Source organism: Ammospiza caudacuta, chromosome 2, assembly GCF_027887145.1.
Source record: "Ammospiza caudacuta isolate bAmmCau1 chromosome 2, bAmmCau1.pri, whole genome shotgun sequence".
NCBI classification, from domain to species: Eukaryota; Metazoa; Chordata; class Aves; order Passeriformes; family Passerellidae; genus Ammospiza; species Ammospiza caudacuta.
Window position 1 is genome coordinate 93,713,210 of NC_080594.1, and position 24,642 is coordinate 93,737,851.

General features: G+C 37.8%; 1 protein-coding gene across 1 annotated transcript in view; it reads left to right on the forward strand.

Moving 5' to 3' along the window:
• The first annotated feature begins 1 nt into the window (after position 1).
• GCC2 (GRIP and coiled-coil domain containing 2) overlaps positions 2-24,642 on the forward strand; it is a 30,996-nt gene continuing 6,355 nt past the window's right edge. Inside the window, exons 1-20 of the mRNA XM_058825038.1 lie at positions 2-103; positions 2,979-3,041; positions 3,693-3,777; positions 4,846-4,913; positions 6,037-6,141; positions 6,955-9,417; positions 10,146-10,215; positions 10,902-11,002; positions 11,083-11,181; positions 12,756-12,875; positions 14,266-14,430; positions 14,818-14,922; positions 15,390-15,552; positions 16,068-16,168; positions 16,297-16,374; positions 17,055-17,192; positions 19,184-19,305; positions 20,864-21,040; positions 22,552-22,769; positions 24,165-24,359. Of these exons, the coding sequence (XP_058681021.1) occupies positions 2-103; positions 2,979-3,041; positions 3,693-3,777; positions 4,846-4,913; positions 6,037-6,141; positions 6,955-9,417; positions 10,146-10,215; positions 10,902-11,002; positions 11,083-11,181; positions 12,756-12,875; positions 14,266-14,430; positions 14,818-14,922; positions 15,390-15,552; positions 16,068-16,168; positions 16,297-16,374; positions 17,055-17,192; positions 19,184-19,305; positions 20,864-21,040; positions 22,552-22,769; positions 24,165-24,359 (4,738 nt within the window). The remainder of the gene's footprint in view (positions 104-2,978; positions 3,042-3,692; positions 3,778-4,845; positions 4,914-6,036; positions 6,142-6,954; positions 9,418-10,145; positions 10,216-10,901; positions 11,003-11,082; positions 11,182-12,755; positions 12,876-14,265; positions 14,431-14,817; positions 14,923-15,389; positions 15,553-16,067; positions 16,169-16,296; positions 16,375-17,054; positions 17,193-19,183; positions 19,306-20,863; positions 21,041-22,551; positions 22,770-24,164; positions 24,360-24,642) is intronic.

Below are 24,642 nucleotides of genomic sequence, written 5' to 3' on the forward strand. Positions count from 1 at the left end.
GATGACGGAGGCGGAAGCGGCTCGGGGAGGATGTAGCGGCGCTGGCAGCGGCTGTGGCGCCGCGATCTCCCCGCCCCTGCAGCCGGCCGGCCCCGCCATGGAGGTAACGCGGCGGGCTTGGGCAGAGGGGCTGCGGAGCCCTCGGGGTCAGCGCAGCCGGGGCGGGTGCGGAGGGGGCGGTGCGTGACCTTGGCATGGAGCACGGCGGAGCGGGGAGGTGCGGACCAGCCCCTCCCACGCCGCGCGTTCCTGTCCCTTCCTGCGGTGACGGTCGGTGAAGCCCGTGGGGCACTGGGCGCTCTTGGCCGGCGCCTCGCAGCCCCCGCCGGTGGCGCAGCTATGAGGGAGGCCGGGGGTGGGAAGGGGGCCCTGCCTCTGCCGCTGTCCCTGCCCTGCGGAAATGGCAGCGCCGGTGCTGGCTGCAAGGGGCTCGTTCAGTGCCCCTCGTGCTTGGGAGGTGGGGACGTCGCCCTGTGGGCAGGGGCTGGGGAGAGCGGGCAGCGCTGAGTGCAGGGCAGCGACCCTCGGGTGACGGACACACGGCCAGGGCTTCGCGTGGTTACTGTGTGACAGCAGCCACGGGCGAACAAGGGTTCCTTCTCCACTGAGGTGACCCGATGTGTTAACAGGACGTCCGCTGTGAAACACCTACCAACGCAAACAAATAAAAGCACTGAGGCGTCTGTATCTAGTGTGGCTTTTATAAAAACCAAGGCAAATCCAAAGGGAACATTGGGGAATTTTATGTTCACACATTAAATTAACTCTCCTAGTAGTGTCTGTGCTGCTCGTGTGCCACGTTCTAATAGATGTTCAATGCCACTGTTGGTTGAAGCAATCACAAGTCAAAATGTGTTTTGATGTGACTTGGTACACTTAAGGTAGGTGATGTCTAATACTTGCACACTGCTCAGAAATTTGCTGTCCATGGTGACCACTATGCCACAGTTCACAGAAAAGGCTGGTATATTGCATTTATGCATTAGTTAGACTTTCTAAGAGGATGTTAAGCTATTGCAAAGGTAAGGGATAGATAGCAGTTAAAATACATAGATCTTGAAATGTGGCATGGAAACCCCTTGGTGTAGGGGGTAAAGTAGGCTTGAAATAAAATCTAAAAAAAGAATGTGTCTGTGGGTGTCTGTGTCTGTGTGTGTGTGTGTGTGTAAACTGGAAGCATCCAGAATTCAGAATGGTGGACTAGAAACCATGCAGGATTGTATTTGGCTTAAAAGCATACTTAGTAGCTGCTGGCACACAGTTCAGATGCAACTAAAAGTTCAGGGTTTTTTGGTAGCTCATCTTCATAATTTTTCTTCTAACTCAAGTGGGTGAAGCCCTCTACATGAGCTGCCTCTGGGTTGAGTTACCAGAACAGCAAAACTGGATGCATTGTTTTACACAGTGTGTGATTCTGCTTCTGTATTAGCTTAAAGGAGTAAAAGTATTGTGAGAAGAAAATCCATCTGACCTTGCTGTAGTATGGAGAGTGGTGAGCTGTCATTTTCTGAACAGTACATGCAGTTTGTTATAATTCATTATGCAGTCCAAGTGCTAAAGTATTAGGAGTGTAAATGTTGACAAAGTTACATCCTAAGAAAATCTGAAACTTCATAGCTTTTTTTCCCTGATGCTGTACAGCACATTTTTTCCTTGTAAGTTTCTTTTTACCATCTTGAAAAAAAAAAAACCAAACATGTAGCATATGTGACATAGATTACTATAACTGCCTTTGCCCTTGGTCTGTACTTGAACTCATATTTCTAAAGGTGATGCTTTTTGTTATCTGTATCACCTGTTCTGTCCAAATTATTAGTGATTGTCCATTCTCACTCATAGTGCTCAGATCCAGTTTTGTTCTTCCTTAGTTTCTACCATAAGGGTTTTGATTTTTTGGCAGAATGAAGAAAGTAGCAGAATGAAAGTGAGGATAGGTGTGTATTCATACACACACACACACAAACATCTAGATATATAAAAATACAATTATATATATACCTCTTCTCTCTTATACTCATGCACATATGGTATGAAGAAAAAAGTAGGGTAAAGGTGAAGGCTTGGAAATGCTATTCCTGATATTTTGGCAGTGTCTGTTCCCATTTCCTTTGCAGCATTGTGGCTACATACATTTCTTTGTGTTCCTGATTATACATAAGCATATCCCACCTAAACCACTGTAAAGCAACAGTCTCCCAGATTAAATCTGTGAAAGTTTACAGTAGAAGGCATTTTGAATTTATTTCACAGATAGAGAGCCCAGAATTTGCAGAGCCTTTTCAGATATGTTTGTCATGCCAGCAATCCTAGTGAGGACTTGCATGTTTAAAAAAAAGGAAGAGAAGGGTTATAGTTTGTCCAAAGGAGCCCTGACTTTGCTGAATCTTTTGGAATATATTTGATAGCCTAACAGTTGTAGAGATAAACTAGTGTGTTTAAGAAGGAAACAAAAAAATATTAGGAGCTTATGTGGTTCAAAAGTTCTCAAGGTTTGATTGAACTGCAACCCCTCTACAAGTTTTTTTGGGTTTTTTTTTTATTGTTGCTTGGGGGGGGGGTGGTATTTTGTTTGTTTTTTTGTTTTGGTTGTGTTGTTGTTGTTCTTTCTTTTTTTTTTTTTTTAATGGCTCTTTTAAGAACAAGATGGTGAGTCATGCTTTTGAAACTGCTTGTAAATAAAATTTATTTGCAGTACTGTATCAGCTCTAGATGTCCATTCAGTAATGGAATCATAAAATCATGGTTTGGACATTGGGAGCTTTCCATTCTGCTGTTCTAATAATGACAGTAGATCTTTGTCTGCTATGATTCTTACTCATCCTACAAATACATGTTGTTTTAAAAATTTTGGTTTGCTTTTTTTTTCTTGTGCTTTCACTATATTCAGTTCCCCTCTGTTTGGAGACTTTCAATTAGTTCTTTTGGTAGTTTTACACCAAAAAGTCTGTTACTGCAGATTGAACTTTATTTTGTTGTAGGTTCAAGATGCTGGGCAGGAGATGGTGGCATCTTCTGGCACACCAGGATCAGGCAAATCAAAGGTAATCAGTCCTCACAAACCTAATTTATTTGGATAGCAATAGTTGCAAGGGTTAGCATACAAGCTGTGACTAATAGGAAGACAAAGATATTTTTAACATTTCTTCTAGACAGGAAAAATTAACTTATAAACATAAAGTGTTTTGGAAACCATGAGGAAAAAAAGTCTCTTTTTTATATGTTCACTTCCTGTTATATTTGATAAATTATTAATAGCATCCAGTTTTGGCAGCAGTGTTTTTCATAATGGACACAGACATCTTTGCATACAGTGGAAGTAAATTTAAACAATGACAATGTTAGGTCAGCATGCTATTTTCAAAATATTGTTCAAATTGTATTACTGAATTGTAATTCGTCCTAACTGAGTTTTCCTAACCAGTGCTGCCCAACTGTGTGCTTCAGAATTGTTTCAGAAAAGTACAAAATGAGGAGTAGTTTCTGTTACTGTAATTGAAATAACAGAATTGGATAACAGCATCAGTAGCTTGGACTGTTATTCTTCTTTGAAATGTTACACTTCTTGCAAATGTATGTTAAGAGTTTCTTGTCCTAAAATTCAGCTTTTTGGAAGTCTGATGATAAAAGGCCTTGTTTCTAATTCCCTCTGGGTTAGAGGAAACTGGTTTCTCTGATATATACTTTCTTTACAGCTGGACACATTGCCCAAGGAAGACCTCATCAAGTTTGCAAAAAAGCAAATGATGCTTATACAGAAAGTGAAGTCAAGATGTGCAGGTATCTTACTGGAGAGTGCAATTTCTGCCTTAATGCTTGGCACTACCTGACCTTTTCAAATATCACAGTGTGATTTTGATAGGTAGATTTAAAATTTAGGCAAAAATACAAGATTTTATTTTTCTTCAATTTTGCTTTTTATGGTGGGAGGATAAGGACCGAAGTAATTTGATTAAGAAAAAGAAAAGAAGCATTGCTTTTGTCAGGTATTAAATTAATTTTGGTCTGACAGTATGGCATGACAGTGTAGCTTGTGGAAAAGTTGAAGTGGGATTTGTCATTGTCTCTTCCCCGTATTGGTGCAGGTTGATTTTCAGGAAGCAGATGGGAGGAGGAATGTCTGGTATTTTTTTTTGTATAATTAGTAGAGTTTAGTTTGTTGTAGAGTACAATGACTTCTTTTAGATAGATTCCTACTTCACATTTGATCATTTATTGCCTTAACAGGAAATTTTAAAATATACCAAACAAACTTTTATGCTTAACACCTAAAAGTACCTGTAAATCTGTGCTCTCATGTGCTGTCCTTGCCCACTCTACAGTCTCTTTTTCTCCAGTGGCCCACTACTTGGACTGGTGTCACTTCCCCTCGTTTGGAATGACAGTTATGCTGACTGCTGGTAGCTGCCCTCTGAAACAATAAGGATACAGAATGGGCTGTACCAGGCTTTTCCTCAGTGTGGTTATTCATAAGATCTTGTTCTTGTGCTTGCTGCCTATTTTTAGAGAAACAGTAGAAACTGAGTATCTTTCCTCTGATTTAAATTGATTATGAAATAGAAGGTAAAATGGATGATCTTTAGAAGAATTTCTATCTGTTGTCCCTCTATCCAAGCCAGGAAGTTTTGCTTCCTCAGGAAACCATGCTCAGTGTCAGGACTGGAGAAGTAGTACTGAATATTTGTTCTCTTTCTGTTAGTCCTGTCTATCACTGAGTAACAAACAAAAATTGGTGAAGTAAAAGACTTCTCTGATTTGAATAGAAGTGTTGTCAGGCACAGGATTTACTAAAATTTGCTACTGTGATGCAGCATCAATTCATACTGTAACATTTCTTTACATTTTAAGAACTGGAGAAAGAAATTGAAGAACTCAGATCTAAAGCAGCTACTGCAGGAGGTGATGATATTATTCAGGTAGGAATATGTGATTGTTTTCTATTGTATTATGTAAAGTTAGCTGAAATAAATCCACAGAAATAATTTGGTAAAAAGTCAATAGCTTGAAAACCATTATTCAAATTGAATGTAATCAATCTGCAGGAGTCCAAGACACTTCCTAAAACCTTTTTTTTCCCTTCTCCCCTCACATCCTTACTCCACTTGCCAGCAAACACTCTTGGTTCTGTGAGGAATAGTACAAAGTACACTTTCCAGAGCTTACCACAGCACTACAGTACTTGGAGGGAGCTTATAAGATGTGGACAAACTTCAGAAGGGCCTGTTGCAATAGAACAAGGGATGATGGAGTTTTAAACAAAAAGAGGGTTGATTTAGATCAGATATAAGGAAGATTTTATTTTTTTACAGAGAAGGCAGTGAAACATTGGAAGAGGTTGCTCAGAGAGGTGGTAGATTCCCCACCCTTGGAAATATTCAAGATCAGGTTGAATGGGGTTCTGAGCCACCTGATGGAGTGGAAGATGTCCCTGCTCACTGCAGGGGGAGTTAGACTAGATGGCCTTTAAAGGTCCCCACCCACCCAAACTATTCTGTGACTCTGCAAATGTCCCCAGCAAGACTTTTCCTTGTTTGGCTGGTTAGACCAGCTTTTGTTTATTTTGGAGTGACCATTGCAGAAAGACTTTAGCCATTTAGAAAAGTTCTGAATCAATTATTTGATGAGATTAGAAACACATAATTCCATAGTATGTCACAAGAAATAATTATAGGATCTGTTTTTCTCAAGATAAGGGTCATAGCATACGAAAGCGAAAATTGGTAGTGAGGAGGAATTTCTCAATTAGAGAACTGTTTTGAATAATTTGGATGGAGGTCTTTTTTCTGCAGAAAGGGAACTTCACCACCATCACCTGGTAATCAAAAGTTAGCTGATCACAAGTACAATTTTTAAAAGAACCCAAAATCATTTTTTTAGTCTCCCTATTTCATATCAATTTTATTTGGGCTGAAAGCAATTTTTAAATTGCTGACTGATGTGTTTATTTTACAAAAAGTGTCATAATCTATATGTGAGTTTCTACACTGTTTCCATCATTAAGAAACCCTGCTTTCAGTGTTCTTTTTCATTTAATATTAGGCTCTCACAGAAAGGCTGGATGTGGTGCTTCTGGAAAAAGCTGAAAGTCAGCAGCAGTGCATAGCTCTGAAAAAAGAAAATGTTCAAATAAAGCAAGAAGCAGAGGTACTGAAATGGGCCATAGAACATTACTGAAATATTTCAGAATTTTATTTATTTTCTACATTTCCTTGTTGTGTATCAAATTTTAATCTTTTTCTTCACTTACTTGTGTTCTGTATCTTTAAAAAGTCTTTAAAAATCTAAAGGCTGTATATATTAAAGCATATTTTCTCTGTACCCCCTAGTTTATAGTAATAAATAAAAAAATCTTGTATCTGCTGTCTAGATCCACAGCTGCAAGAAGAATTCAGTCTGTGCATTAAAAGCCTACATAGGCTTCAGTCTGTCAGCTCTGTCTTTCCATGGGAGCACGAGTTTACCTTTACAAGGTAAACCTTTAGATATTCATGTGAGGCTTACCTTTAGATATTCATAAGAAAGGGCCTGTCAGCCAAGGCACCTGTATTATATTGAGATTATATCAATAATCTCAATTAATGATAAAGTGAAGACTGAATTGCTTGCAGTTGATGGATATTGTTATATTCCAGATACCTGGATTTGATGCTCTAAAATTAATCTGATCTTTAATGCATTATGAGAATAGTTGCTAAAGCTGAAGTGTGTTGTGACCATTTTGTGAAATTATGCTGGTAAACATGATCTAGGACTTAGTTTTCCTTCCTCGTTTTGCAAATGTTCTCATGCTCTCTAGTGTCTTCTGAATTGAGTTGTCCTGATACAGTTAGATATTTAAAGCTATAACAGTTTTTAAAACTGTGAACTATTACATTTTCTAATTCATCATTGTAAACAGTTACTTGGAAATATTGTGTTCTAAATTACCAGTATTTAATAATTTTCTTGTTTGTTTAGGCTGCAGTGGCTAAAACAGGAGAATTACAGAAGCAACTGGAACAATCAAGAATTGACTCTATAGAAGAAATAAAAGCTCTGAAGAGTGAATTAGCAAATGCAGAATGCAAGCACAATGAGGATTTAAAAAAGCTGAAGATGGAATTAGATGAACAAGTGAAGAAACAAATGGAGCTGGTGGAACAGGTTGAATGTTACAATGATAGTCAAAAAGAAGTTAAAAGATTACAAGATGATGTCCAAAGAATTAAATCTACTTATGAAGATCAAATTTTGTGTCTGAACAAGCAGTTGGAAGCTGTGAATGAAGACAAAAACAAAGAAGTGACAAATCTGCAAGAAACTATTAAAAGCACCTCTCAGTGTTACCATAATGAAATAAAAAATCTGAATGAAGAGCTTAAAAAATTAAAAACTGCTCATCAGGAAGAGGTGTCAGAACTAATGCATCAGATTGAAATATCATCTAAAGAAAATGAAGAAAAGCAAAATCAAATAAATCAGTTGCAGCATAATTTGGCAGAGAAAAATGCCAAGGATGAAATGCATGCTCAGACTGACCAGCGTGAATATGACTTGGAGCAGCTGAGAGAAGTGCTGCATAAAAATTTAGAAAACAAGATAGATGTTGCAGATACACAAGAAGAACCTTGTGTAAAAGCAAAAATGGAGGAAAAAATTAGGTACCTGGAGCATAGTTTAGAAGAACTCCAGTCCCAACATAGTATATTAAAAGATGAGTTAACTTATATGAGCAATGTCAAGACAAAACTGGAAGAGGAAATCCATCGTATGAAGGATGAGTACTTTCATGAGCGGGAAGACTTGGATTTTAAGATAAATGAATTGCAGCTTACTAAAGAAGATTACTGCTGTGTAATTGAAAAACTAAAATTGGAGCTTCAAGCAGCAGGACAGCACTATGAAACTGCTGCAAAAGAGCACAAATTAGAGGTTCAGACTCTGAAAGATCAGCACCAGAGAGAAATTTCTGAACTAAATGAAACTTTGTTATCTGGTTCTGAAAAAGAACAGATGGCATTAGTTTTTGAAATGCAGGAACTTAGAGAACAACTTGAAAAGGTAACTCAGGAGAAAGAAGAAGCAGTGTCCAATTACAACAGCCTGAGAGAAACAATGGAAACTCTACAGGCTGAGCTAGGTGAATCTGCTGGAAAGATCAGCCAGGAGTTGGAATCAATGAAACAACAGCAAGCTTCTGATGTCAGTCAACTGCAACAGAAACTCCGGGCTGCTTTCAATGAAAGGGATGTTCTTCTTGAAAATGTAAATCACCTCCAGGAAAAAGTAAAAAAATTTTCAGAAGAGACAGAAGAACTTAAATGTAAAATCGTTAGTCTTCAGGAGGACAATAGTGCAATGGCAAGCTCCGTTGACCAAAAAGAGATTACTGTAAGAAAACTGGAAGAGAAGATCACTGCTCTTACTGATCAAAACAGGGATATTTTAAATGATGTGAAATGCTTGAGTGAAGAGAGAGAAACCCTTCAGGAAACATGCAAGCAAAAACAAGTTAAAATGCAGGAACTTCAGCAAGAAGTAGATTGTGCTAACCAGGACAATAATGACCTGAAGCAAAAGGTAGAGGAATTAACAGAGAGACTGAATGAAGCTTTCATTTCTAAGGGTGAAAATGCTCAAATGCTAGAACAATTAGAAAAACAGATTGAATCTCTGGTGCATGAAAAAGAGCAGCTTTCATCTGAAGTACACACTCTTCATGAGGAAAATAAGAAACTCATTCAGGAAAAAGGTGAATTAACTGAAGAGCTGGGAAAGACTACGTCTGAAAAAGATAGTTGTTCACTATTGAAAGAGCAGTCTGAAAACTTAGAAAAGAAACTACAAATGATGACTGCAGAAAAAGACCATATATCAACATTACTTGAAAATGAACAAGTGCACACATCCCTTGTAAGAACTCAGCTATACCACTTACTTGAGCAAGTGGGGTTCAGCATTTCAGATTCTAATGAAGAAAATGATTCTCTTAACCTGTTAAAAATTGCAAATGAATGCTTGTCAAAAATTAAAGAAGAGCAGTGCCTTGCTCATCAAAAGGAGGAGGACGTAATTAGTTTGCAGCGAGAAGTTGAGAGATTAGAGGAAGAAAATGCAGCTCAACATAGAGAACACAGATCCCTGATTCAGGATTTTGAAAAAGAAAAGAATCTTTTGAGAGAAGAACTGGAAGGAGTGTTGTCTGAAAAAGAAGCGCTTCAACGTGATATCCAGGAGTTGAGAAATGCCAGTGAAAAAACAAGGATTGAAAATCAAGATCTTTTAGCTAATACTGAAGAGATGAGTCAAAAACTTGCTCTTTATGAAAATCAAATACAAGAACAGCAAAAAGGATCTGAAAAACAAGACGACTTAAATTTCATTCTGGAACAGAAGGAAACTGAGCTTAGAAATGTGAAAGACGAACTGAGTTCTCTAAAGGTTATATTTTGTTATTGAAGTATAAAGACTAAACCTCTAAAGTCTTCAAAATTAAGGTTCAAAAAATACTTTCAATTCTCTCTTTTCTGTTTTTTTTTTTTCTTCCTTTTTTTCCCCTTGGCCTGAAAGTGAGTCTCCCTTGTAGAAAGCACATATTTCTGAGTTTTCTAGCACCTCAGAATTCCCTTCTTCCCCCCAGAAAAAAAAAAATGAAACAAAACCAATCATAATGCTTTTTTGACAAAAGTTGCTTGTACTTGAACCTTTATTCCTATCAATATCCCTTGAAACAATCAACTGACTAGATGGACTACCTAACCTCATAATCTTTCACCTCTAGCTTTCTGTGGTTCCATCTCAAACAAAACTTCTTCATCTGCATTAGCTTCAGGTCTTGGGAATTGCTGGTTTTGTAAAGCTGACAGTTGCATAATGAGGGTGTCTCCCCTTTTTTATCCTTGGACAGGATAAAAAAAGGGAGACACCCTCATTCTGCAACTGGATGGAAAGCAGCTCTTAAAAGATTGGAATGTTCTGCTTTTAGCATAACTGTACTTTCATCAAGCTGATACAAAGCTGCTCATAAAGGCTTTCCTGGTCCATGTTCTTCCATGTAAGAACATGGGCAGTTTGAGATGTAGCTGAAACTTCTGGTGGCTTGTTAGGGACAAAACAGGTACCACAAAGAAATGTTTGTAATACTTCTTATATCTTTGTTTATAATACAGAATTTAATGGAAACAATGACTGAGAAAACTGATGAGCAATCTTCAGTAGCAGAGCTTCAAGAGAAAATTGGTATCTTTCTCACTTTTTTTCTTTTATATAAATGATCTGGCTTCTTTGGATTGTTACCTTTTCTTTCTTTGCATGATTGTCCTGTATTTCCACAAGTCGAGGAAGATGGGGAAGTGGATATTAATGCATCTTCCTACAGTATTCCTTCCATTGGGAATTTAAAATGTTAGCATTTTTTAGTTGGATATGATTTGATATTTTAAGGCTTTTTCTTTTTCTGTACATCTGTCTATAAACAGTGTAGTGGATTTAATCTTTATTTTTTAATGTGGGAAATTTATCAGTAGGAATCCCCAAGGCTACCAGAAGGAAAGGGAAGCAACAGTGCCAAATCTACTGTTGTTTTATTGCAGTTATCCCAACACAAGAGCAGGAAAATGCTTCTGAGTTGTTAAATTTATGTAGAAGTAGACAGGAATATCACTCCTAACTGTGATGGAAGCTTCCGAAACAGGGAAAGATTGTCCAGGGAAAGATTGCCCCTAAGTTCTCTGTATGTCTGGATGTTTTAGCTTCAAATTAAATGTTTGACTGAATGAAACACTCCAACACCACCCCATGCTTTATATTTTGTTTGGTTTTAAAGTCATGCTGATGTTTGTGTTCTAATTGAATTTCGCTTAATTTCATTTCTTGGGAAGAAATGGAAGGGTGTAATTTTTAACTTTCTTATGTATTTCTTTTAGGGATGCTTGAAAAAGAATCTGCTGAAAAAGGAGAGAAGCTAAATAAAATTAAAGTGGTTGCTGTGAAAGCCAAGAAAGAATTAGATGCCAGCCGAAAAGAGGTACCCTGACTAATTCCTAATATGAAGAAGATTTTGCATGGAGGGCTTTGTTTTAATGGCACACACTTCTTTTTAATAAGGTGCAGACTCTGAAGGAAGAGTTGGAATTCGTTCGATCAGAAAAAGACCAATTGTCTGCTTCAATGAAAGATGTAATTCAAGGAGCTGAAAGCTATAAGGTAAGAATAGTGCTGCATTCACAAAAGACGGTAATCTGTCAGAAAATACTTTGGGTTTGAAGCCTAGCCTGGATATACATTGCTATTTACTTGCACAATTATGTTTCGCAAAAGAAATTGTGCAGTTAAATACCAGAATCAAGAAGTGTAAGGTTCTCTTAAGGGAACCATGCAGCTGTTGTCAGAAGAAAATGAGACACTTTCTTTCTACTGGAATGCTATTTTTAACTCTTTTGACTCTGTATCATGCATACCAAGCAATGTGTTGCTAGGCAAAACATACATCCCTGTGAATTCTGAGAAGTTAAAAAAATTGAAGATCAGTTTGAAAATCCTTAAATGATAAAGACAAACTTGTAATTTCCTGGGAGCAAGTCTTCTTGGAGCACATATCTAGGCACATGAAGCAGAAGCAGATGATGAGTCAGCATTGCTTCTCCAGGAGAAAGCTGTTCCCTTTAAGACTTAGGAGGAGAAGCTGAGGGAACTGGGGTTAGGTAGTCTGGAGAACAGCAGGCTCAGGGGAGGCTTATCACTCTCTCAAATACCTGAAAGGAGGGTGTAGTCAGGTGGGGATCAGTCTTTTCTCTCAAGCAACAAGATAGGACAGAGGGAATTGTCCTTAAGTTCTACCAGAGGAAGTTTAGATGGATATTAGGAACAGTTTCTTTACAAGAAGAGTGCTTGAGCATGAGAACAGAGATGCAATGGAATCACCCTCCCTGATGATATTTAAAGTACGATAAGTAAACACAGCAAGCACTTTATATACAAGTATATGAGGTAAACACAGCACTTAAGGACATATGTTAGTGGTGGATTTGGCAGTGCTAGGTTTACAGTTGGATTCAATGATCTTAAAGGTCATCTCCCATCTAAATTATTCTGTGACATCATTGGGAGTATTACATCGACTCTTGTTCCTCCTTCTCCCCCCAAATACAAGAAAGACATTGATAACTTGAAGTGATTTCAGTGGAAGGATGACAGGTTGGTCAAGGGACTGGAATAAGTGATGAGAAGCTGCTCAGCCTGCAGAAAACTTTGAGGGAGCCTGATAGGAGTCTTCCAGTACCTACAAAGACGTTATGAAGGGAGGAGAGTCAGGTTATTAATGGTGGTACAAGATAAGACAGTAGTCCTCAATTGAAAGGAGAGATTCCAACTGTTTAAATGAATAAACATTTTCATGCTATGAGAATGGTTAAGCTTTGGAATAGATTGCTTAGTGGAGTAGCCATCTCCAATCTTGGAGGCAGGTCCTTGGAAAGACATGATTGGACAAAGCTCTGAGTATCCTGGTCTCATCTCACTGCTGACCTTTCTTTAAGTAGGAGGGTGACACCTGCTGAGCTGTCTTCCAACCTGAATTATTCTAGAATGTCATGAACTCAAAGGATTTTCTCCCAGAGCCTGCAATGGAATGATAGCTTTAATTTCATTCTGATATTGCTGATGTTGCAGTAAGACAACTCATGTAATGTAATACTAGATAAACACACCTCAGAGGTATAGAATGTGCTTATGCAATACATCTTGTGAAAAATTATGCCTTTGTGTTTGTATGTGTTAAGAATCTTTTGATGGAGTACGACAAGCAAGGAGAGCAGCTGGATTCTGAAAAAGACAGAGCAAATAATCTGGAACGTCAGATAGAGGACCTCACAAGACAGCTACAGGTGTCATCTCAGCAGGTCAGTTCTGTATGTGGGTCTGATCCATTGATAAGTACCATAAAAATTAATTCTGCCTATTGGGTGCAAGTCCTAATCATGTGATTGTTACTCTAGTTTCATAACCTACATGTGTTTTAAATAGTAACTTGAAATTCAGAGTGGTTTGTTCCTTTTCAACATCCGATACCTTACCTGGGCCATGACATAGATAACTATATCTAGAATGTCTGACTTTGTCAATAGAAAGAGTTGAATTTATCCCAGGTCAACTCACAGAAAAGAGCAGATCATCTCTGGCTTGATTTTGGACCTACAGCTCTGCTGCAAGTATCAAACTTGCAGTGTTTCTCCTGACTGCACACCTACACTTCTCATAAAGTACAGTAACCTTTAACTGAGACATTTTTTCTTCTATTTCTTCAACAAAATTTGGCTTTGGTTTTTTTATTTTTTTATTTACTCAACAAAATGTTTAAATATACTAAATTTGTTATGAATTTCGCATTTTTCACAAGGATTAGACTTTAAGATGCATTGGAGAGTACTATAGTGGCATTCAGAAAAGTCTAAAATAGTAATTAAGGGGCTGTGAGACACATTTTTCCAGAGCTAACTGCAATGGGTTTGGTATTTAGGATTTAAACTCCCAGGCCCCATACACCAGAGATCCACCTAGGCCATTGTTTCCTTATAAACACAAGCCAGTAGTAAAAAGCAGTAGTAAATTTCTTCCTAGTAAATAGGAAGAAATAAGAAATAATAGTATATATTCTGCTGATTATGTAGGCTTTGCATTTTTCAAGTTTGTTGTAAACAATTTGTAAATAAAACACTGTTTAGGTAGTTGACATCTTTCACTTTTACCTCATTCTTAAGAGGCAAAATAAAGAACAGGATACATCATTGAAAATGTCAAAATTAAATCTGTTAAAGGCATTGCAAAAGTATGCCTGATGCAGTAGAGTTCTCACTCTGTTCTGGTGGAAGACTTGCTGGTTCAGTCAAAGTTTGCAGTTCAGCCTCTTTTAGGAGTTAATAGTGCAGCAGCTCTATTTGAAGTGTGTATTTGAAATACTGTATTGTTGCAAGGAGAAGGTGATAATGCAGAAAGCATAAGTTTTTGAGTATTTTTTTCAGATTTATTTTGATTCTTGCCATTTTATAGAAAGCTGGGCAAATTAACTGAACAAAATAACCAAAATGTGCTAATGGCCTTAATTTCACCTGTTTATTAATGTGGTTTAAAAGAATTAAGCTGGACAAGACTCATCTGTAGGAGTGGTGTTTGTAAGGGATTTGGATAGAAATCAGTGTTGGGTATTTTTTTTAAATACAGAAAACATTTTATCTGTCAACATTGCACATAAATTCAGCTTATGTTTTTACCATTCTACTGTGCTAATTTCAGCATGATCAGTTACGCTCTGCTAATGAAGACCTCCTGGCTCGTGTTGAAACAGTGCAAAATAATGCTAAGCTGCTGGAAACTCAGATACTGGAGATACAAAGAGCCAAAGCAAAGGCTGACAAAGAGCTAGAGGCTGAAAAACTTCTAAGAGAGCAGAAAACAAAGGTAATACTTCATAGAGATGGTAAATGGGCTGAAGCAATACTTTCAATGGATGTGATTTCTGTTAGGCCTTTGTAAACTGTGTTTGCATAGACCAGGTTCTGCATTTTCCCTCTGTGTTACTTGACTTTTTTGAAAACTTGGTCTGTTCATTGAAAGAACTTTGCAAGGCTGTCAGTTCAGGTTAGGTGTAGTTATACGGAATGTGAAAACCACTTCATAGTATTGTTGGTTTTTCTCTGGTTCACAGTGATTTCCTAAGAAAGGGATCAGCTATCTTTGTACAACACAAATGTGTGTGTGTGTGTGTGTGTGTGTGTCTAAGTATAGAAAGATGTTGGCATCTGTTTTGAAACTGGACTGCATAATTGACAACTACTTAAATTTCAGGAACATAGTGGTGCTCTCCGAGAAATGGAGGAGCTTCAGATGCAACTTCAGAAGGAAAAGAAACATCTGCAGAAAACTATGCAAGAACTAGAACTGGCCAGAAAGGTAGAGTTGCTATCCATGTTAGTGCTTGATGGGCTGCCAAAGATTTTGGCCCATCTGGCTGTGTTGAATGCCTCCCTTTCTGTTCTGAGGTTTTTAAAGCTGGAGGTTTGCAAAAGAGAGAATGTAAGGGCTTTTGCCCCTGGTTGTGTGCTTGAAGAGCTGAAATGTACTTTTGGAATTGGTTTTGGTTTTATTTTTTGCTTGTTTAGCTTGGGTTATGTGGCCTTTAATGAGTAGAAATAAGAATAGAATTTAGATGTCTGGAGTACATGTATAGTGCACTGTTAAGAAATTGCCTTGGTTGTAAGGACTGAAGATGACAAAAACTAATACATACAAAATACCTACTGATAGAACTAGCCATAGGTTTCAAAGCTTTTGATTCAATATAGTTTTTTACAAAATTACAAAAGTCTTAGCAGGCAAGGGAAATTCTAAGCTCTAACTTCATTTTGTGTACCTTACAGGATGCTCAGAAGAGTACACTGATGGATATGGAAATAGCTGATTATGAAAGGCTAGTTAAAGAACTTAATCAGAAGATTACTGATAAAGACAACAGAATAGAAGATCTTGAGCAAGAAACAGGGATTCAGAAACAGAAACAAGAGACCCTACAGGAAGAAATAAGTAAGTAAACTATAAACAGAAGAGTCACTATGGTATAGTTAACAGTGGTAAAAGATACAATTAAGAAACAACTTCTCAAGTCAGCAAGTGAGCTTTGCAGGGAATACTAAAACAGTTGCATTAGGAAAGCAATTTTGTCTTAGATGAACCTTTACTAGGTTATCAATCACTTAATCCAGTGTTCAGCACTTAAAAGCCAATTTACCTTCCTGTCATACTGTGTTTATTACCTGATAAAGTTATGAAGAAGTTCTAAATATTGATGACTGACAAGGGTTTCATTCAGATATACCACACTCATAAAACTTTACTGATTACCATGTGAAAATTCCATTTCTTCCTATGCTCAAATGTACAAGGTGATAACTTAGGAAAAGTTTACTGAACTTAGTGTAAATTACTTGTTCACAGCTCTTAAGGAATCTGTTAGAATTTTTAAAAATATTTTCCAGCATTTTTAAGGAAATATAACAGGGGAAGTTTCCTTTGCATATAATTGTTTTTCTCTGCCTTAGAGTCACTTCAGTCAACTATGCAACAGGATGAGGAAAGAAATGCCAAGATAAAACAACTCCTGGTGAAAACCAAAAAAGAGTTGGCTGATTCAAAACAAGCTGTAAGTCCATATGCTAATGACTGTATTCTATTTTTAAACTAGATTTTAAAAAACAGCTGGTAGCTGAATTTTTAGGTTACTGAGGTTTGGAGGGGTTTTTTTAATCTCCAGGTAATTTTATCTTGCAGGAAAATGACCACCTAATGTTGCAGGCATCATTGAAAGGGGAACTGGAAGCCAGCCAACAGCAAGTGGAAGCTTATAAGGCAAGAAACTTCACTTTTTGTTAGTATGAGTCTTCTCATTTAAGTAGTGAGAGTGTGATTTGTATTGGGCACATGGAATATAAGCTGAAGAATAAAGAGGTGCTGGTTTTACTTTTAGGTTACTGGTTCTTTTTCATAAATGAGTTTTGTCTGTTTGCTGCTTTCCCCAAATATTTTTTCCTATGAATTTCATTAAGATCTACCCTCTCTTTTTCCTCTTTCCCCTTCCACCAGAGGAGAGGACTGTGGAGTTTGAAGCTTGTAACTGGAATATATTTTTTAATGTTTCTTTAAAAATGGAAGTTTCTCAGTTTAAGAACAGAAGAGCACAACATTGTCAGCAAAAATCTTAAGTGTTGTCCATCTGTATATGGAATACAAATGGATTAGAATGTAATGAAAGAAGCAGACAAGGGGGAGAGGTTGGCTTTCTTAAATGCTTCCACCCCAGCATTGTAATTATGTCTTCAATTCTCTCTTTAAACAGCATCACTTTTTAAAAATTATTATGTGGTAACCCATGTCTATTTTTTTCTTCTATTTTTATTGGATTTTAATTTTGTATTCACCACTTCTGTGCAGGAATTACTGTAGTAGAGTCCTAGGTTCTCAGTGGCGTGTTGCCTTGGAGAAGTAAGAAAAGTTTTTGTGATAGTGAAGTTTTCCACTGACTTTTTCAGATTCAAGTGGCTGTACTGACATCAGAGAAGCACAAAGTTCAGGAGCAGCTGAGAACATCCTCGGAGCAGCACCAGCGTACAATGAGTGCTTGCCAGCAAAAAATTGCAACCCTGCAAGAGGAGTGCAGAGCAGCCCAGGTATTCCAGTGGAAGAAGTAATCTTAGAGGCTTAAGAAGGGAGATTACCTGCACTCTTTGCTTCTTCAAAAATATTTTGCAGATTTTTCACTCCTCTCTTTTTGTCTGTCAGGAATTGTGAATTACCCCAGTATTGAGTGGTGGTGTAAAGGACAGGCCAGACTGTCCTGGTTGATGTGTATCACTTGGAGTAGAACATCTGGACTTGCATACTGCTATTTACAGTAGAGAAAAATTTGTGGTAGTGGGGACCCAGGGTTTATTTAAGATGCTCAGGGAAAAGAAAAGTCTTTAAAGAAAAGAGCAAAAATGAAAAAACTGAATATATCTTGCTTCATATATAACCAGTTAACACAGATACTACTTCAAAGAAAAAAAAAGCTGGGAAAAATATATTTACAAACACCTTTTAATATACTGAAATATGAGCAGCTTCTTAATTGGTAGCTGAACTACGTGGAAAGCTGACACTGTTGCTCAAGTTTATTATTGTTATTTCTGGGAATTTTTTGCTCATATAACCCTGTTTGGTCCTGGACGCAATGTTTGCATTGGAGACAAACAGATTCAAAATATAGTAGGACTCTTATGTTCAAACCACCTTATGGGGATTACTGCACTACTCTGTGGCACTGTTGTATGGTAGGTGTGGTGGTAGGTGCATCCTGCAGGTAAGCAGCAGCTGAATGCAGCCTCTCAAAAAAGCATTTTAAAAAGCTGAACTGAAATGGACAGACTTTGTGATTGCTGCTACAGGAGGTTTGCCTTAGTTGTGCTGGTACACATGGATCACGGTTTCACAAATGTATTCTTCATACCTGGGTGCTTACAATACCTGTCTGTGGTGGTTTGCTCTGTGGTGCTGTGAAATCAGCAACGTTGTAGATCTTCCATATTGGCATGGCTTGAACCTCTTGGAGGATTTGCTTTCCTATTTAGATGCCCTACATATGGAAAATAGAGAAAATAGATATAATTACAAGGTTATTAGCAAAGGAAAATTCCCTCTAAAGGACATGTGGACACCACAGCAGATAGTAGAAAACAGAAACCATGCTGACATTTAAGGCTGTGTACCTGAGGAATATTCACACAGTTTGACAGGAAGAAAAGTAAAGGATTAATCTAAAGAAAGTGGCTACAAAATGTACAAACTCTGAAAATCTGGACCAGTGGCTAATCAGAGTCAGTTCTGTAGAATTTCAGTCACCAGTTCAGCTGAAGGGAAAGTTTCCAAAATCCTCCTCTTGGAGATGAGAATATTTTAGTTACCTGTAAATGGGAGTGATTAGTGAATCCATGAGCTTGTCCTGAGATCCAAGAAAGAAAACCTGTGTCAGTGCTGTTTTGTTTTTTAAGAGGAATGTGCAACATGAGTACTGGAAGGGTGGCAACAATCTTTGCTGTATAGTGTACAGTCAAGGATGAAGCTACTGTGATGTGAGGCAGCTTTCTGTATGTCCACAGAAACTCAGGCAATAGCTGAATTTAGAAGAAAACACAGACCAAACACCTTTACAGTCAACTAGAATACTGTATCTGGTGCTGTGTAATACCATTGCAAGACTGACTTAACTCGTCAGAATTATGCATAACTTTATGGCACGTTAGAATTTTTGTCACCCTTGTAGTAGTGGAGAGAAACAGAATTACACCTCTTGTATTTTCTGTCACCTTTGCTTTCATTCAAAGCTGTTCACAGATCCCCTAGCTTATGAATCTCTCAGTTGAATGCAGTTTTTGAATTTTCAAGTATTCTTTCTTTTAATACTGGTATGTTGAAAATCAATGTCTCAAGTTTCACATTACATAATACTCAGTAAAAATCTAAAGAAACTTGTTATGGTGGTCGCTGTTTTAATTATCTATTTTAAAGAAGGAAGTGAAGCAGGTGGTTTTAATTTTTTTCCCTGTAAGAAGCATTTCATTATAGAGAAATAAGGGAGCAGTAGTCAGTAGTATAACTTACAGCTTTGTTTTCTGTGTGATAGGCTGAACAAGCATCTGTTACATCTGAATTTGAAAGCTACAAAGTTCGTGTTCATAATGTTCTAAAACAGCAAAAGAGTAAATCTACTGCTCGGACAGAATCTGAAGGAGCCAAACAAGAAAGGTAAAACTAATATTTTTACTTGATCTGTAATCTGACTGTGGCACTGCCTGACTGAACAGAAGAAGTATTGTCAGTTCCTACTGTAATGGTGCTATATTAGTTTCTAATATCTGGATTTGTCTTTTTAGCCATTATTTTTGTGTAGATCACCTATTGTTACAGTTGGAAGGACAAGTAAGGTCTTAGGAAGTTTTTTATGACTCTCATGAGCAGAAGTTAGCTTGCACATTCTGTGTAGACTTGGCACATGGTTTTCTCTAATGTGAAGTAGCCAAGTGCCATTTGCACCAAAGAGGTAAAGAGCAGATTGGTTCAGTTCAGCTGAGCTCACGTTGAACTTTTTCAGGAGTGAGTGGTTAGGTGTAGGTAAAGCCAATTCAGTCATCAGTTACTGCATGTTTATGAAATCCTGTATATTGTATCATACAAGGAAAGACTTGGAAGGAAAGAATTACACTTCCAGAAGTTCCCTGAAAATCCTTTAAGTACAGTCATAAGCCAGGTAAATTCATAGTCACTACAGAAAATGTCTCAACTCACTGCAGAAGTCAATCCATTTGTGCAGGTTATTTTTATTAGTCACCGATGGCTGCCCTTGGTGACAGACTGGGCGTTTATGTGTGCAGTGCCGGGATTCGTTTCTGACTGACCCGCATTCGGTGCCGGCAATTGCGGCCAAACATCCACCAGAGGGCGACTGGTGCCTGGTTGGAGGACTCGGATTTAGGGCTGGTTTCGGGTTTTTGGAACATTCTTGCTTTTGAAGCATCCAAACTGTAAGAGCTGAATTTCTTTGACTCTCTTATTTGCAGAATTTTAAGAAGTTCTGCTATTGATAATTTTTTTTGTGAGAGAGAATCATCTTGAAAACAAATTGGATAAACAATAAACAGATGACAAACGGTTCCCAGAGAAATTATTTACAAGTATCAACCCTAAGGATTAGTGAGATACACAGTTCATTAGATAATGGAGGGGTCTGCATATATAAACACAGAAATCAGTAGAAAAAGAATGCGTGTGACTTAAGATTTTTTTTCTTCCTGATATTTCTGATTTTGAATTGTTTCTGACCAACTGAGTTTATGTGTTATGGACTTGATGTTGCTTTCTAGTAATTTGCTCAAAATCTACTCCAGCCATTTGTCCCCTGTATTTGGTCTTATTGAACTGATGTGCATTTACTAAACAAATGAAAAAAAAGCCTCACCACTTTCAAGAAGAATTTTTTTCTCCCATTTGATCCCCATATATTATTTTCCTTCTGTTTTGTCCCTCCTTGAAGTAGAAAGTGCTATCAGTCATGCTTCCTACCCTAATAGTTGCATTCCCAGCAGTTCAGATGGGATGTGGCAAACTTATTTGTATCTATATTGAAACAAAATCTGATTGTTTCTGCTGTAGCCACATTCTGAAATTATTTTGGTCTTAGTGTTGTGTTGATTTATTAATAAATATGCAAATTGGATGAGCTATCCAAAATGTTGTGGATATCATATAAGTTCTGAAATAATTATTTTAAATGCGTGTTGTGTATTCCTTTTTCTTCCACATGTAGAGAACAGTTGGAAATGGTGATAGATCAACTTAAAGTTAAGCTGCAAGATGCTCAGCATAATTCACAGATGAATGCATCTGAACTCCAGGCATTGCAGTCTGAACATGACACCCTGCTGGAAAGACACAATAAGATGCTGCAAGAGACTGTTGCAAAAGAAGCAGAACTCCGTGAAAAGTATGGTCTGCTGATGAAAAGATAGGGATATTTTATTTTGTTTGAATTTTGAGGTCTTAACATGCAACAGCCTATAACTGTACTTCACAAAAAATAGGCATGTTGTTGAGAAAGTTAAGGGATTTCACAAGGATTGTTTGCTGTTTTTCACAAGCCATCAGAAGCTTCCACAATGACAGTGAGATAGTAGCTGATAGGGGAATTTGAGCTTTCTGCAAACCTTCTACCTCTTAACTATCAGACCTAAAAATTAACATTTTTTTAAGCACACTGACTGTTTTTAAGTCTAATGCCCAGCACCACATTTGTGTTGTACCACTCTACTAAATTTTATGGATGTTTCCTATTTAAAAAAATAAGGTAATTACATGGAAAGCAAACAGGTTCACTGACAAAATACCCAGTTCTTGTCCACCAAGCCCCTTTCTTACAGAAAGTACTGTACTTTGAGTTTATGCTTGCCAGAGGCTTAATTTGCCTAATTTTTCTTTCAAAATGAATAGAATCTGTTTAATCTGTATCACTCCCTCTAAAATCACATGAGTACCTAATATTTGAGCTCCACAAAAAGCATCTATCATTGTCTTCTCTATTTAGGGTACAGAGATTGTCACATGAAGTATTGATTAGAAATTACTGATTGATATTAGGAACTGTTGACTTGTCACTGTCTTTGTACAGTTTTATCTGTTCCTGATAGCTACATAATGATTCATTGTAGTCAACCAAATTATGTTCTGCATTTTTCTGGAAACAACCCATTTCACAATAGATTCCCTTTATACCTAAACACGGCTCTGGCTCTGTTTAAGTCTGTATGCTTATAAGGGTAAGTTCTGGGATTAGTTTTTCCATAAATGCATTTAATTGCTTGTGACTTTATTTATTATATTAGTATATACCATGTCTATATTGTATATTATTATTTATTTAATGTATTTACTTGCCTGTGACAATCTTGGTTTGCTTCTGGAGTACCTCCAAACCAAGTACAACTGATGAGTTACTGACATTTTTCTTGCTAACAGTTACACTCCTCTGCACTAAAAGTTGAGGTTTAGAAAAAATAAACTTACCTCCTTAGAAACCTGTGTTTTTAAGTCCAAAGTGCTTGGTAAATAAATGTTGTAGGAAGTGGAGTATAAGTGACATGCCCTGTATGATTCTATAAACAGTCATGATGCAGTTTTAAAATTTAAGAATGTTTAGACCACAGTGTCTCTTAAGTCTTTCATTATTTCCCAAAGATGTCTGAATTTTTTGTTCTGAAATAGAAGTCAAGTTTATATAGCACAGTGCATTCATATAATAAGTAATGTGTAACTTTTTCAGTCTCAGATTTTCCCTGTAAAAAGAGGACTTTAAATGAAAAAAAGTTACACACATAATCGTTCTAAGATAATCATACGCATGAAAATTGAAAACTGCCTCAAACTATAAAAATTTTGAAATGTAAAACTTACAGTGTTTTGCTGCTTGTGTCTTACTGTTTGTGCATGCACTGTTTTCAGGCTCTGCACAATACAGTCTGAGAACATGGTCATCAAAACAGAGCATGCCCAGGCGTTGAGTCAGCTGACAGCCCAGAATGAAGCTCTCCGGAACAACTTCAGAGATCAGGTCAGGAACCTGCAAGAAGAGCACAGGAAGACGGTAGAGACACTTCAGCAGCAACTCTCCAGAGTAGAAGCTCAGCTCTTCCAACTCAAGAGTGAACCAAGCACTAGAGGTAACTTCCAGGCAGAATACCAGGTTTTCATGGGTTAGTTACCAATTTGTGTACCTCAGTCTGAAACTAAAATGTGCTTACAGTGTTTGCTTCTGTGAAATCACCAGCAACTTTTTCTGGGAAATCTGCAGCATGCTATATCAGTCCACAGATACCAAGTCAGGAATACATCCTTGTTATTATTTACTGTTGCTTCAGAATCCTGAGGTCCTTGAATACATCCAGAGGAGGGCAACAAATGTGGTGTTAAGGGCAGGAAGGAGTGTCCTGTGAGGAGCAGCTGAGGACTCTGGGTTGGTCTAATTTAGAGGAAAGCAGGCTGAGGGCAACCTCATGGCTCTCTTACAGATTCCTGAGTGGGGGAAGTGAGGAGGGAAGTGCTGAGCTCTTCTCCCTGGTATTCAGTGATAGGACATGTGGGATTGGTTCAGAGCTGCCATGAGGAGGTTCAGACTGTGCATTAGGAAGCATTTTCTTACTGAGAGGGTGATCATCCTCTGGAACAGGCTTCCCATTGATTGATTTGATTGATGCCTGAAACAGAGGCATTTTGACAATGCCCTTGATAATGTTTAAACTTTTGACACGGTCAGGCAGTTGGACTAGATACTTGTTGTAGGTCACTTCCAACTGGAACTAATTCTGTTCTAGAATCTGCACTGCTGATACCTGTTCTGCAATATCAGACAGATGGAGGGAAACTACTTTGAAAATATTTGGTATTCTTGTCATGTTTCAGGTTTTGGAGCATGCTGGACATCTGCCTCAAGTATGAAGTGTAAAGCTAAAGAAAAGTGTTTTGGAAGCTGTTTTAAGAATTTTATTTGTATACATGCTCTTTATTATACTTGCTATTTGATCCTTCTTCCAATTTAAGATTTTACTATGTTCAATCTCAAGTGCTGTTTTCTTATCTGTATAGTCACTAATCAGGATGTAGTTGGACATTTGCCAAGCAGCAGTAGCAGTTTAAAAAGTTGCTCTGTTATTACTGAAGTAGAGGGGTCATGCACACAGTAATGAAACAGAAGAATTTACACTTCCCACAGGACTGGTTGAAACAAAAGCAAATTGTTTTCCATTAAAGATATTTGTTACTCTTACAGTAAGTAAAACACATCTTCAGGCAGATGTGCATTAAGGTTTCACAGTCACTGAAATACAAATTGCTAGTCAAGTTTAGAACCAGACTTTGATTGGAATAGCCATTCAGAGGTGAAAGGCTGTATTTTACTATTACAAATGTTATGTGCATAGCTGGCTTTTTCTTTTGACTTCACCTTCCCAGGCATTTTGAAGACTATTTTATGTACCACTCTCAATCCCTGACAGTCACACCTAGGAAATGGCCCTCTCAGTTTCATTCTGATATGAACATCAGTAAGTATCTTTCAGGTCCAGCTGTTTCAAATCCAGCAACGAAGACCTTGAGAGAGCGGCGGAGCACTGACCTTCCTGTGCTTGATGTGCACACTGTGGCTAGGGAAGAGGGAGAAGGTATGGAAACAACAGACACAGAGTCTGTGTCCTCAGCCAGCACCTATGTTCAGTCCTTGGAGCAACTGCTGAACTCACCAGAAGCAAAGCCTGGTAGGTAGGACGTGGCTGTCAGGAGTGCTTGCCTACATAGGTTGCAGAAGTTCGTGCCCTCAAAATATTTTAGCTCATTGTGTTTTCATGCTTTTAGATGCAAGACAAGTCTAGTCAAGTGCCCCTGAGTTTACACTGTCCTGAACTTTTGTAGGAGTTTTGTCATTGATTAAGGACTTACAGTAGGACATTTCTACAGGTTTTAGTCATTTAAAGACGTCATATTTCTGAGCTTTTGAAGGGAAAAGATTGGGTGAGCAAGTCAGTGAATTGTTACAGAAAT